Source organism: Eschrichtius robustus, chromosome 16 (assembly GCF_028021215.1).
Source record: "Eschrichtius robustus isolate mEscRob2 chromosome 16, mEscRob2.pri, whole genome shotgun sequence".
Classification (NCBI taxonomy): Eukaryota; Metazoa; Chordata; class Mammalia; order Artiodactyla; family Eschrichtiidae; genus Eschrichtius; species Eschrichtius robustus.
In genome coordinates this window covers 54,900,102-54,912,964 of record NC_090839.1, presented here as the reverse complement: position 1 = coordinate 54,912,964, position 12,863 = coordinate 54,900,102, and the positions used below count along the sequence as shown (strand labels likewise).

The following is a 12,863-nucleotide window of genomic DNA, read 5'->3' as shown; positions in this document are numbered from 1 at the left end:
TGAAGTGGCCCCTTTCCTATCCCTGCTCCCTCCTGGTTCCCAGTCTCACTGGGAGGCTGGTCCGGGCACCTCAGTCGAGCAGACTGAGCAGACACAACCCAGGGCAGGACAGCCTAGGGCATGCTGACTAGGGCCTGGTGCCCGCTGGGGAGAGGGGTCCCTGCCCCCAGCTTCCCCACAGAGAGGGCTGTCCCTCTAGGCTGACCCTGCGAGCCCCCACCCTCCCTCCGTCCAGCCCAGGTACTCTGGGGCCATGCCTGAGAAACATGCTTGTTTCTTTTCATCTTTTATTTTTCTTACAAAAGGCTTTCATATCATCATTTGTCTTACAAAAACCAAAGTCCTTGTCTCTGAGTTTGAAAAACATTTTCCCAGAATAAATGGGAAAGGATCTTTTATAAATATATTTTAAAAAACAAAAGCAAAACTTGTTCCTAAAGCATCTTTCTTTCCAGTTTCTTTTGTTCCTTCATTTTCTGGGGTTGAGGCAGGGTCACCCACCCCATCCCCAGTCCCACTCTCCCTCTGCTCTCTTTTCTGGGGGCTTCCTTCACTGGCCCCCAGAGTCTCCTTGGGGTGGGGGGCTTGGCAGCCCCGGGCCTGTGTTACCAGCACACGGCAGGGCCTGCCCCACCCCAGAGGTTGCATGTTGCAGAGACGGGGCCGACGCCATCCTCTAGGCACTCGGGCAGGGGGGACCTTAGAGGTTATCACCTGGGTCCCAGCTTCTTACGGATGAGGACACCAAGGTCCAGAGAGGGGCAGGGACTTGCTGTGGTCACACAGCCCCGGTCCTGACATGTCCTCATCGTACGGATCTGAGAACTTCCTTGATCTGGCAGCAGGAGGGCCCTGGCCAGTCCCAGTGGGGCCGAGAGCCTGGCCTCGGCCGTCCATCACTCCCAGGCTTAGATGTAGGGCTTAGCTGGGAGGGGCCCCTGGGGGCCGGGCCCCGAGTAGCCCATGAGCGGCACCTCACACTCAGGCCCGCCAGGCGGGGCCTCCCCACCACCCTCAGTTGCCTTGGGGCCTGGCTCCAAGGGGGCCTTCACCCCCTCCAGCTCCAGGGGCCCGGCCCCTGGCCCCACCTGCCCTTTGCCCTGAGCCACAGCTGCCGCGGCCCGCCCCCGCCGCACACAGAAGGCCGCCCCCACGGCAGCCAGCACGGCCAGGAGCACGGCAGCCAGGGCGGGCGCAATCAGGAGTGGCAGGCTGCCCTCTCGGGCCTGGGTGACTGGGGCGTGGTTAGAGCGGACTGCCGGGGGCGTGCGGGCCTCCCCACAGGCCTCCTCGCTCTCAGGCACCCTCCCGGCCCCCAGGGGCCGGACGCAGATGGAGTAGGTGGCATTGGGCCGCAGCTGGGTGACCGTGTACTCTGCGAGTGAGGCGGGCAGCCGCAGCGTCACCGGCCGTTTGTCGGGACCCGACAGGTTGCGGTAGGTGAGGCGGAGGCTCCTGAGCTGCACGGTGCTGCCCTGCAGGTAGCGCTGCAGTCCCACCCGCAGGGAGGTGGGGCTGGCGGGCTCAATGCCGAGGGGCAGGGGCTGGGGTGGCCGCATGGTGGCCGGGGCAGGGCTGGGCCTCGGCCCTGGCCTCACCCGGCTCTCACAGTACAGGCCCGTGAAGCCCTCAGGACACAGGCACTCCAGATGGCCCCGCGCCCCCAGGTGGCAGGTGCCCCCACTGAGGCAGATGGACGCCGGGCAGTCCCGGGGCTGGGGGGCAGGACCCATGGTGGGCGGGGCAGGGGGCGGTCGGCTCAGGGCTTCAGTGGTCGGCTCCGTGGGGCTGAGCCAGGTGGGAGCCATGCTGGAAGGTGGGGCTGTGGGCGCCCACACCGTGGGCCTCATGGTGGGCACCGTGGCCGTGGTGGTGGTGGCCGGGCAGCCAAAGTCGGCGTAGTCAAGGTCCAGGAGCAGCCGGCCGGCGTTCTTGGGTGGAAAGTGGCAGCGTGTCTCCTCGGGGCTGGCCAGTGCCACGCGGCTCTCCCGCACCCAGGGGCCGAACCAGCTCAGGGGGCACACGCAGTTGAAGGGGTTGCGGGCAGCCGCCAGGAGCCGCAGGCGGGGGAAGAGAACCGAGAGCTCGTGCGGCAGGGCCTGCAGGCTCAGGTTGCTCAGGTCCAGCTCCTGCAGGGCTGCCAGGCCAGCCAGGTCCTCGGGCCGCAGCTGGGCGATGCGGGTGTTGCCCGCCAGCCGCAGGCGCGTCAGGCCCCGCAGGCCCCAGATCGCGGGCGGCACGAGCTCCAGCTGGTTGTCGGCCACGTCCAGGTCGTGGAGGTTGCGCAGGCGGCCAAAGAGCCCCTCGTCCAGCCGCTGCAGCCCCAGGCCGGCCAGCCGCAGCGCCTCCACGTTGGCGGTGTCCAGGATGCCGGGCTCCAGGGCTGGGAGGCTGTTGTGGCTGAGGTCGAGCAGCAGCAGGCGCGGCAGGCGCAGCGGGGGCAGCGCCCGCAGCTCGTTGTCCTGCAGCTTGAGCTCCAGTAGGTGGTCGAGCGCATCAAAGGCACCGGGCTGGATGTGGCGGATGCGGTTCTTGCCCAGGTAGAGGCGCTCCAGGCGCCGCAGGCCGCGGAAGGTCTCGTTGGTGATTTCCCGAAGCCTATTGGCAGTCAGGTCCAGGTTGCTGAGGTTGACCAGTGGCTGGAAGACCCCACCGGGCAGGCTGGCAATCTGGTTCTGTGACAGGTCGAGGAGCTGCAGGCCCGGCAGGCCGGCAAAGCTGCCCGCGTCGAGTGTGGTGATGCCATTCTCAAAGACGTACAGGCCCACTGTGTCGGGCGGCACGTCGAGAGGCACGGTGGTCCCCTGGCGGGCGGTGCAGAAGACTGTCTGTGGCTGGTTGCACTGGCAGCCGGTTGGGCAGCCCTGCACCCTGGGCTCCAGGGCCGGCAGCAGCAGCAGCAGTGACAGCAACAGGGGCGGGGGTGTCTTGGAGCGCATCTTCTGGTCCCTGGGAGCAGAGAGGAAAGCGGGAGACCGTGAGTCAGGGGCCCCAGGGGACAGCCACTCCAGGAAGGACCGGGAAGGGAATTCCCAGCCCCCTTCACTCCCTGCCCCCAAACCCAACAGCATACAGTAGTTATGAGTCAGGTCCCCAGTGCCCTGGCCGGGTTCCTGTCCCTGCCCCGTCACTTCTTCGCTATGTGACTTTGAGCAATCACATGACCTTGTTATGATATCAGTTGCTACTTCCTGCGCTGACACCAGGGTTCGGTGGGCTGATGCACACAGAGGGGGGCCTGGCCCCCAAACACTCAGTGACCACAAATAACCCCCTTCTCCTTAACTCCAGCCCTTTGGCTTCTCTGTGGCTCAGAGAGAACACATGGTCAAAAAACATCAGACTCTGTGCCCTCCCCCTAAACCACCCCAAAAATCTCTGCTGAGGTGGACAGGGAAGGAGGGAGAATGGTGGGTTCTGGAGCGGCAGCCCCTCCCACAGCATCTGGGAGAGACCAGGCAGGCAGGCGGCCGAGCACGTAAGTAGAGAAGCTGCCTGCCCTGGGCCACCGGCCGCTGCCGCCGCACTCTGAGTCCTCCGAGTGAGGAGAGACCACAGCGGGAAGACTTCACGGGGAAACTCTGGGATCGGTGTTTTTCCACTTGTGAAGTCAGACCTGCCTAGGACATGGCCAGCAGGAGAGTCCCCTGGGGAGGCAGAGGAGGGCTGGAGCCCTTGGCAGGTGTCCCCCTGTGGGAAGGGGGGAGGCAGGGAACCTTGGTCTTCAGATCCCCCATCTCTGAGCCACGATGAAAGAACTAGAGGTGAGGGGGCCCCAGCCTCCCTGGGCTGACCCAGGTCTCAGGTTGGGGGACATTGGTTGTGTGGTGGCCCCGGAGGCAGTGTCAAGCCTGGAAACGCTCCGCAGATCGGATCCTCTATCATTTCTTGGGATCCACTCTAGGCCAAGCCCTGAGCAGCAGCCCTTCCCACGTGCCCGCAGCACCGAACGTCTACGGTCTCCCCCAGCAGCCACTCCAGGTGGAAGCTGTTCTCCTCACTCCCAGATGACAGGAGAAGAGGCTCCTAGAGGTGCAGTGACTTGCTGCCTTTGCACTGCCGGGAAATCTGAGTCACAGCCCAGGTCCTTAACCACGTCCAGGTGTGGCTGGGCCTGCCCTCCTGATGTGGGGCCCAGTCCTGCCCAGGTGGGGGCGGCTCCCCAAGCCGCTCCAGGCTCCCACTCATAGCTGGAACTGCCCGAGACAGGATAGGGCCACAGCATGGGCCCCCCTTCACTCAGGCTCCTGCGGGGAGCCCGGTGGCCACCCCAGCAGCGGTCCCCACACTCTGGTTCCCTAAAGTCCCTGAGAGGCCGGCATGCCTCCCCTCCAGGTGCCTCCTACTCACACAAGGGCCTTTTGTGCTGGGGCTCAGCCTCCCCTTCCCCCACGCTGGCCAGCCATCCAGCCACACAGGTAGCGTGACCCCCTACCCAGCCCATGTTCTGCCCAATGCCGTCCATCGGGCTGCCCCTCCCCAGGGATGTGGGCTCCTGGAACGTGAGGCGGAGGAGGGGCAGGTGGTCCCCAGGAGGCCACTATGGTGTTGGGCCAGCTCTGAGTAAAAGCCCATCACCAGGTTGGGCCTGCGTAGGCACTGCCCACCTGCAGGGTCCCCTCTGCCCCTCACTAGTTAACACTGATGACTGCCCTTCAGAGGCCAGCTAGGGGGGCCTTCCCTGACCCTAGTCAGTGCCACCTCCTCTGCTCTTTAGATTCTGCTGTACCCTCCCTGAGGGGAGGCCCTGTCTGTTTTTGCTCCCTGTATCCCAGAGCCCATCTTTGCTGAGTGAATGGTGGAGGAGCATCTTGCACTCAGCCTCAGATGAACCTCAGCCAGAACCCGGGAGGCCTCGTGTGCCCCCGGCCCTGCCGGCACCGTTCCCAGGGGGACTGTGTGTACCGCACCTGGCCTCCTTCCCTGTGGGGACCCGCTCCACCCTCCCTGACTCAGAAGGCGGTGGGTATGGCCTGGCCTCCAGATGTGGGCTGTGAGCGACCCCCACCCCCTCATGCACGTGGTGGGTGAGCTGCCTCCCCCTGAGTTAGCCCTCCTGGCGGGGGTGGGGGTGGTGGGCAGGGTCAGGAAGGGCGCAGCCAGGCTCTGGGGTGGGAGGGGACCTTACACTTGGCCAGCCTGGCCACCCCTACAGCTTCAGCTCCCCTGGGCCTTATAAAAGATCACAGTTAAAAGCTCACACTCCAGTCAGGCAGCCCTGGGCCAGGGGCACCCGAACTGTGAGGCCACAGACAGCTGCTTTCTCTCAGTTTCCTCATCTGTCCACCTGGGCATTCCAGAATGGACACCTCCCAGGATTGGGAGCACTTAGCTCTGAGGAGCCAGGTGTGTGGTCCTTGGGGGCCTGGGATGCATACTGGGGGGTGTTTCCCATTCTGCATTGAGGCGGGGACCAGCATGGGCTCTGAGCTTCACCTGTAGTCTGCTGGCCCTTTAATCAGTAAAGTCATCATGGGGGAGGGAGGCAGGAACACCGGGCGTCTGTCTGGCCGCAGAGGCAATCTGGGTAAGCTGATGGAGAGTGGGGGCTGGGTCAGAACAAGAGCAGCTGGCATTCTGGGCTGGGGAGACCCCAGTAGGCAGCAGCTACCCTGCTTCCACAGGAAGTCCACAGGATGCAGGGATGAGTGCCTCTGCCTGAGCCCCATTCCACCCATCCAGCAAGGAGCTGGCACTGGGGCTTGGGAAAATGGCAAGCTGTGGGCTGTCAGCTCCGGGGTGCTCTGCCACCAAGAACAGATCAGAGAGCCCCCAGAGGGGACCCAGAGGGCAATGACTGACTGGAGGGGGCCGGTGACAGGGCAGCAGGAGACCAGCTCTGCCCCTAAATAGCTTCCCAGATCCCTTATCACCTGTGGGCTTTTTTTCTTAGCAGCCCTGCTTCACCTTCTGGAGTTGTTCTGAGCACCCAGGGTTGTGGTTCTGTGTTGTTCTGTTTGTTTTAAAATGGGGAAGTTCTTTTAACAAGTTCTGGGAGCGATTCCGCCTGTCTGGGTGCGTGCTGGTGTGTGTGTGCATTGGGGGTGGGAGTGTCTCGTTGGGGTCATGGCTGCCCTGGCCCTTGCAATTTCAGCAGCCCTGAAGGACCAGGGGCCTGGGCTTTGATATCTGATCTGCTGACTCGAGGCAGGGAGGTGGGCCCTTTCCCTCTGCAAAGGGTGTGGGGAGAGTTCTGGAGGTAGCCCTGGGATTTGAGGGTGGAGGGGGGGTGGAGGCAGGAGGGCAGAGTGTCCAGGGCCTCCCCTCCACTTGGACTCGCCTTGGCCTGGCCCCACCACAAGGGCCCTCCAGGGGACAGTGCTGGGATGGGGCTTTGGGGTCTGACTGCCTGCATTCGCAGCCTGGCTGCATGACAGCCTGGCCACAGCCCTTCGCCTCAGTTCCCATCTGTGAAGTGGGGGAGGCTGGGTACAGCGCCTGAGTCTCAGGGCTTGTTTAGTTTGTATTTGGAGGACATTCTAGGTGGTCAGTAAACACTACCTACTGAGGGTGTCACCCATAAAACCTGAGTCTTGCCCTCCACATGCATGGGGTGAGGATGCCATGGTGTGAGAGGGGCTTCACGCAGATTTAGGCACAGACAGGAGGCCCCTGGGCCCAGGGTGAGGCCTCTACGCAAAGGCTGCCCTCCATCCTCAGGCGTGGAAGAACAGGAGAAGCTAGAGAGAGCAGCCTGGGGGGTGGGAGGAAGGTGCCTTTAGTTTTAGAAGGGGGTGGGGGGAAGTGAGCTGTCCTTTGGCCGGCAGTTCAGCATGTGACGGGGGACGAGGGGGAGCACAAGGAGGGGCTCTGTGAGTAAGGACATCATCATTTCAGCTCTCAGGGGGACCCAGAGTGTCCCCACCCACGCCCAAGTGTGGGACACCTGGAGGCACCCACTCATAGGCCCTGGGTCAGGCAGGGACTGGCGAGTGAGTGGAACTCGGGCCTTCGGGTGACCACATGAGACCTCAGGCTGGAGCATCTCCTGTGCCTGGCCCGTGGGGAACAGGAATGGGCAGACAGAAGCAGGCACACGTCCCTTTCCGTACCCGATGCTGCGGAGTGGGTACAGGGGTCTGGGGCTGCAGATCTGACCCCACGGCTCTGGGCCTCTGGCTCCCAGTGCCGGCCCGCCAGGGTGAAGCACTGCCGGCCAGGCCTGGCAGCAGCCCAGCCCAGGAGTCTGCCAACCCCCCAGGCAGGCGGGACCATGCCGGCAGCCAGGACAGTTGGCTCCAGTTTCGCTGACGTGTCTGAGGAGGCTCCGGGCCCGGGCTGGGTCCACCAGTCTCCCCATCCCTGGGGAGAAGCAGCCCTTGGCCCAGCAGGTTGGGGTCTCTATCCTGGGCCCTCATGGAAGGGGCCGAGGGGGCTGAGCCTCAGGTCCTCGGAGATAGCCCTCTTGGGGGGTGGTCCTAGCCCTGCCCTTTGATTAAGCCCTGCCCTTTGACTGGTGGTGGGGGTACCCACCAGTCTTGGCGTCTCTGCTTTACTTACTCCATCACCACCCCCAGCTGGTTCTACTCACGCTATGGATAAGTCTTGACACTCCACACCACGACCTCATCCGGGCTTCCCTTCCGTCTCCCACCTATAGGGCTTCTCAACCCCAGCTGCACATCAAAAGCACCAAGAAGCTTTAGAAAGTTCCTAATGCTCACGCCACACCCTCCCCCGGCCAATTAAATAAGAATTTCTGGGGTGAGACCCAGGCAGGGTTGTGTTTTAGAGAAGCTCCTTGGGTGGGTCTCCCATATAGCTAAGCCTCAGATCCTGGGGCAGAATATTGCAAAGGGGGATAGTCTGTATGTCAGCCTGTCTCCCTGTCCAGGGAAGAGTCTAGATCCCTGAGCAGGTATGGCCAGCTGGCAGCACCAGAAGAGCAGGAGCTGGACCTCCTCCCCCTTCCCCACTCCATGGCAGGAGCTGCCTGGCCCCAGGTGGGTGTCTTCTGTGGCACTGTGGGTGACTTGGCAGCTGCTAGACCTGTCAGCCCAGGGCAGGGAGGCCAGTGACTAAGGCCAGTTCCTGGCTCAAGTGAGCCCTCAGGGTGGCAGGACGTGCCTTCTCAGTCAGCAGAGGTGCCACTCTGCTGGAAGAGGATACCTGCTGCCCCGGGAGCTATGTGGTGGCTGCGGCCCAACTTGAAATGGGCTGGTCCAGATGCCACCGTCAGCACGTGCAGGTGTGATGCCACTGGGGCTGGGCTCAGACATGGGGCTTGCTCGCTGCCCTGTCCCCACCCAGGGCCAAGCACCCATCAACTAAGGCCCTAACTCTGCAATTAACCCTGAATTTGCCAGAGGAAGACCTTAGTCACCAAGGGAGGCCGCCAGCCCCAAGCCGGCTGGGCACAGGCTGTCTGGGGCCTAGACAGGGTCTGAGAAGGAGGTAGCCCCAGAGGGGTCTTGCCCTTCTCATTCCATCACGCCCAGGGTTCTCGGTTACCTTGCAGCGAAGGAGGCCCTTCCTGGGGCCTGTGAGCTGATCGGTGGGCAGGTGGGGTTGATTAGGGGAGCCACAAGCCTGCCTCTCACCTCTCACTGCTGCCCACCCAGGCCCACGGCCAGGGGGGCCCCAGTGGCCACCCCAGCCTCAGCCTCTTCTCAGTGCAGGCTAGCTCTCTCCTTCCTCCTTAATTAAATCTCTCAGGCAGCCTCCGAGGAATGTGAGAGCCTTATTGCGTTCCCCGGGAGGAGACGGGTGGGGGCCCTTCCCCACCTTGGAGAAGAACTGGCCCCTCGCCTGTTCCCACCCCCCAATCCTAAGGTGGCCCAAGGGAGTCTGCTCCAGCCTCCTCATACCCAGGCAGGGTGGAATGAGGAAAAGCGGGGGAGGCCGGCGGGTCTGGCCGGCCAGGCGGCCCAGCCAGCTGAGGAAAAGCAATCCGGCTGACTCTGGAATGTGGAAACTGATAAAAGGAAGAAGGCTGAGCCCCCGCCCACCCTCAGCACACCCCTGCCCGCCCCCAAACACAGCCCTGCTCTGGTCACACGCGCGCAGACACATGCCCACGCCAGACACACGCCCACTGGGCTGTGCTTTGAGACACACACGCATACACATGCTCTCCCCCTTCTCCAAGAACTCTCAAATTCCACAGCAGTGAGGGGAGCTGGTTTTCTTGGCAGTGCAGAGCCTTGGGCTCCCTGGCCCAGGGAGGGGACTCTGAGGGGGGCTCCGGGAGGGATCACTAACCCTGTTAAGTGGCATTGCTGTCCTTCCCATGAGCTCAGGGCCTGCCAGTGGTCAGGGATGCTTCTGTGGGCAGAGGCTCATCCAGCCTTCTCTCTGGTCACCAGGGGGAACTGGCTGGCTGGCCTACTGAGGTGGCAGCTGCCTCCAGGCCCCAGCTGAGACCCTGCTGTCCTGATCCCAGGAGCTGCTACCCACTTAAAAGCCCCCACAAGGACTCAACTCTCTTCACCTGGGACTTGTCTTAGCTCACCCAGGACTGTAGTGGAGGTGTCAGGAATGGGAGCCAGGAGCTGGATGCATCTCCTGCCCAGGGCATCTCCCTGGGGGCATTTGCCAGAGGGGGGCTGCCTGGGGAGAGCACTGGTCTGGGCACTGTCTGAGGGGCTTCTCATGTTGAACCCCTCCTCCTCCATGTCCAGGGTCTGGAGAGAGTGGTGCCATTCCAGCAAATGACCTGGGACACCAGCCCCCACCTGCCCACTGGTCCCAGGTAGTTGTTTCACTGAAACATGAGGCCAGGGGAGGTGGGGACAGGCAGTGCCCGGGCCCCCAGCCTGGCACGTGTGTGCTCATCCTCCCTCCCTGGGCCCGGGAGAGGCCAGATAATGGTCTGGAGGGAATCCAGCTGGGCTGCTCATTACCAGAGCCCTCTTCCTGCCTCTGACACTCTGTTTACAGAAGCTCCAGGGGCTGATTCCCCTGGGAGAAGACAGCAGACTCAGGGGACTACTCTCCCATCCCCCACACTGCCTGCCTTAGCCCTGCTGGGCCTTGCCAACAGCTGGGCCCATACTGGACGTCATGGCCCACTGGGCCTGCTGACCCCCCTTGGAGGTCACCCGCCCAGCCACCCCTCTTTGCCCCCAACGCCCAAAGTCCAGCCTAGTGGGAAGGGACCTTGAGGTTTAGTTCAGTCCCCCAGCCCTAGAAGCTCTTGGTCTGGGGAGGGGGCTCTGGGTCCTGGTGCCACGCTCCAGAGCCTCACCTGCCCTTGGTGCAGAAGGCAAGCAGAGGGACCCTCAGGGCCACTTCCTCCTCCCCACCTTTCACACTCCAGCCCTTGGCCCCAGCGGGAGAGGTAGTCAGCTACCCTGGTGTGGTAATCGTTAACAAATGGGGGTGAGGCAGAATGGCTGGCACCAATCATCTGGCCTGCCAGTGACCACAGGGGACCTCAGCAGCCCTCAGGCTGCAGTGTTGCCAGCCCAGGGACACAAAAGACTAGGCTGGCTCCAGGCCATTGGGTTCACAGCCTGAGCAAAGCCCCTTCCCTGGCAGGGGCAGAGATGGGGCACCCTGATACCTGGAGTACAACCCAGTCAGCCAAGGTCCGTACCCCATTTCAAGGGCTGCATGCCTGTGGGCCCCTTGCTCTGCCCTGAGTGACAGGAGCCCTCAGGACAGACCCCAGGCCGTCGATCTGCACAGGGGGACAGGGGTTGGGGGTATTCATGCCCAGAACCAGTGTCACTCCAGGAGGTAAAAGTAACCTAAGACTGTGGCTTGGCCATCCCCTCAAAGGGGTTTGTTTCATAAAACTGGTCATGCCGGAGGGCCCAGCCGTGGGAGGAGGGAGGGGGTGTTTATTTTGTCTGCTTGCAGCCCCGCGGGCCGGTGAGCCGCGTACTCGCGCGTGCGCGCACCCCGGCCGTGGAGCTGTCGGAGCCCGAGAACTGCCAGATAAGGGGGCGGGCCGGGGGCGCACGATGCCCGCCCGCCGTGCGTCCCCGAGTTGACCCAGGTGATCGTGCAGGACTGGGGGCCGCGTGCCCGCCCTGAGTGCGTGTGCGCGCGGCGGAGGTCGGGGGGGTCCGCGCGCGTGATCGGCGCGTGTGCACAGCCCGTCCCCTGTTCCCTCCCGCAGCCCCCCAGCCCGGTAGACACTCACCGGGCGGCGGCGGCGGCGGCGGCGGCGGCGGGAGCCGGGCGGGACGGGCCGCGGCCTCAGTGCTTCCTGGCCCGGAGGCCGGAGGGGTCCTGCGTCCTGAGGTCTTGAGGTGCCGAGGCAGCCGCGTCCGCGTCTCCCCGCCCCAAGGCTCGGGCTGCGGAGTCGGCTCGCGGGAGGCGGGTTCTGTCTTAAGAGTCTGGGGGGCGGGGCCGCCATGGGCGGGGGGCGGGGCTGTTCCCTATTGGCCGAGGCGGGGCCGACGGAGGCCCACCGCCCCTCTCGGCTGAAAGGGTCATTCGGCCAAGCAGCCTGGTCCTCAACCCGCCAACTCCCGACCAGGAGGGCAAGAGAGACCTTGCTTGGCTCCGTCGGGAGTCAGGAGTCCCGTGGTCCAGTCTGGTCTGCCACTAGTTTGTAATATGACCCTGGCAGATCCCTTTTTCCCTGTGAAAAAGCGAGCGAATAATGAGTGAGACCAAGCATCCCAAACCTGGATGCCTGTGACATACCAGGCAGGTGATAAAAACTCGAGGAACGGACCCCAGAGCCTGTGGAGACCTGGGGAGGGGAGACTGGTGTAAGACTCAGCCGCTATGACCTGTCCCAGTCTGCCAGAGCTTCAGGTTTTTCAGGAGAAACTGGAAATACGGATTTTTTATGTGAAATCTCTCCGTGTTGTTGTTGGTAGCTAATCCCAATTTCAGAAACTCCTGGGTAGGCCACACACACAGATCCCTTCTGAGAGCCTCATAAGTACAACCTCTAATGCCAAATCTGAGTCCTGGGGTCGTTTTGCTGTGAGCACCTCTGGACCACTTTCCCCATGTCTTAGATGAAGGGAGCGACACCCAGGAAGGGGACGTGATAGACTATCCACAGTTACCGGCAGCTTCAAGGCCAGAATATGCTGGGGGGTGCTGGGCTGAAATGTGAGGTTGGGCCTCACTGTCAGTAGGTGGGGCCTGGGTGCTGCTGACAGTGGCCCTTAATGGGGCAGAAGGGACGGGTGCCAGGGGCTGGGCTAGTCCAGAAAAATCCCCTGCCTTGGAGGATTCCAGGAAAACACTCTGCCCTCCTCCCCCTCTGCAATTGTGGTCGGAGTCATGCCTCAGAGCCTTTGGGGACCTAGCTCAGCTCCTAACTTTCAGCCGGCTCCAGGACACCCGCCACCCCGTCCAGCCCAGCCCGCAGTCAGGGCTTGGCTGGGCCAGCTCAAATCTCGGGGGGCCTGAAGGCTTATCCCAGCAGGCTGGGCCACACCAACTTGCGGGGGTGGAGGGGTTGCATGGTGTTTGAAGGACTGGATCACCTCCAGAAGGCAGGATAGCCTCCATGTCCAGTCTCTTAACAGGGCTAAGCAGGGTCGAGTTGCAACGGTTACCTCCCAGACTTTCTTTCTCAGCTCTTCGCCTCCTCAGGACCTCTCCCCAACATGGCCCCCTTTCAGGATGGGCAGAGGTCTGCACCCCATGCTTTTGTTGTTATATGTGGATGTGGAGTGTGCCTTGCACACCTCTAAACGTCCGTTCCTAGGCCAGTGCAGGCCCTCAGGTGTGTTTCATTTTGCTCCTGTGGGACTTTTTAAAACTTTGAAGCCATTGCCAACATTGAAAAATCCAGTGGTTTCACATTAAAATGGGACTTCCCAGCTTGCCTTGAGTGGGATCTCTCGGCCAAGGCTGAGCAGCAGCTGCCCCCTGTGACCAAGGCCCAGACTCACAGGTGGCCCCAGTCCCCACCAAGCCTAGTTGTCTCACACCAGGCTGCTGCACTC

At 62.8% G+C, this 12,863-nt stretch overlaps 2 protein-coding genes across 2 annotated transcripts in view; one reads left to right on the top strand and one right to left on the bottom strand.

Annotated features, from left to right (window-relative positions):
* CORO7 (coronin 7) overlaps positions 1-12,863 on the top strand; it is a 58,578-nt gene that overhangs the window by 33,423 nt on the left and 12,292 nt on the right. The window lies entirely within an intron of this gene.
* Positions 271-11,242, bottom strand: VASN (vasorin). The gene is made up of 2 exons (XM_068524432.1): positions 11,090-11,242; positions 271-2,949 (listed from the first exon to the last, which is right to left on the bottom strand). Exon 2 carries the CDS (start codon positions 2,937-2,939, stop codon positions 909-911), a length of 2,031 nt encoding a protein of 676 aa, XP_068380533.1. The 5' UTR covers positions 2,940-2,949; positions 11,090-11,242; the 3' UTR covers positions 271-908.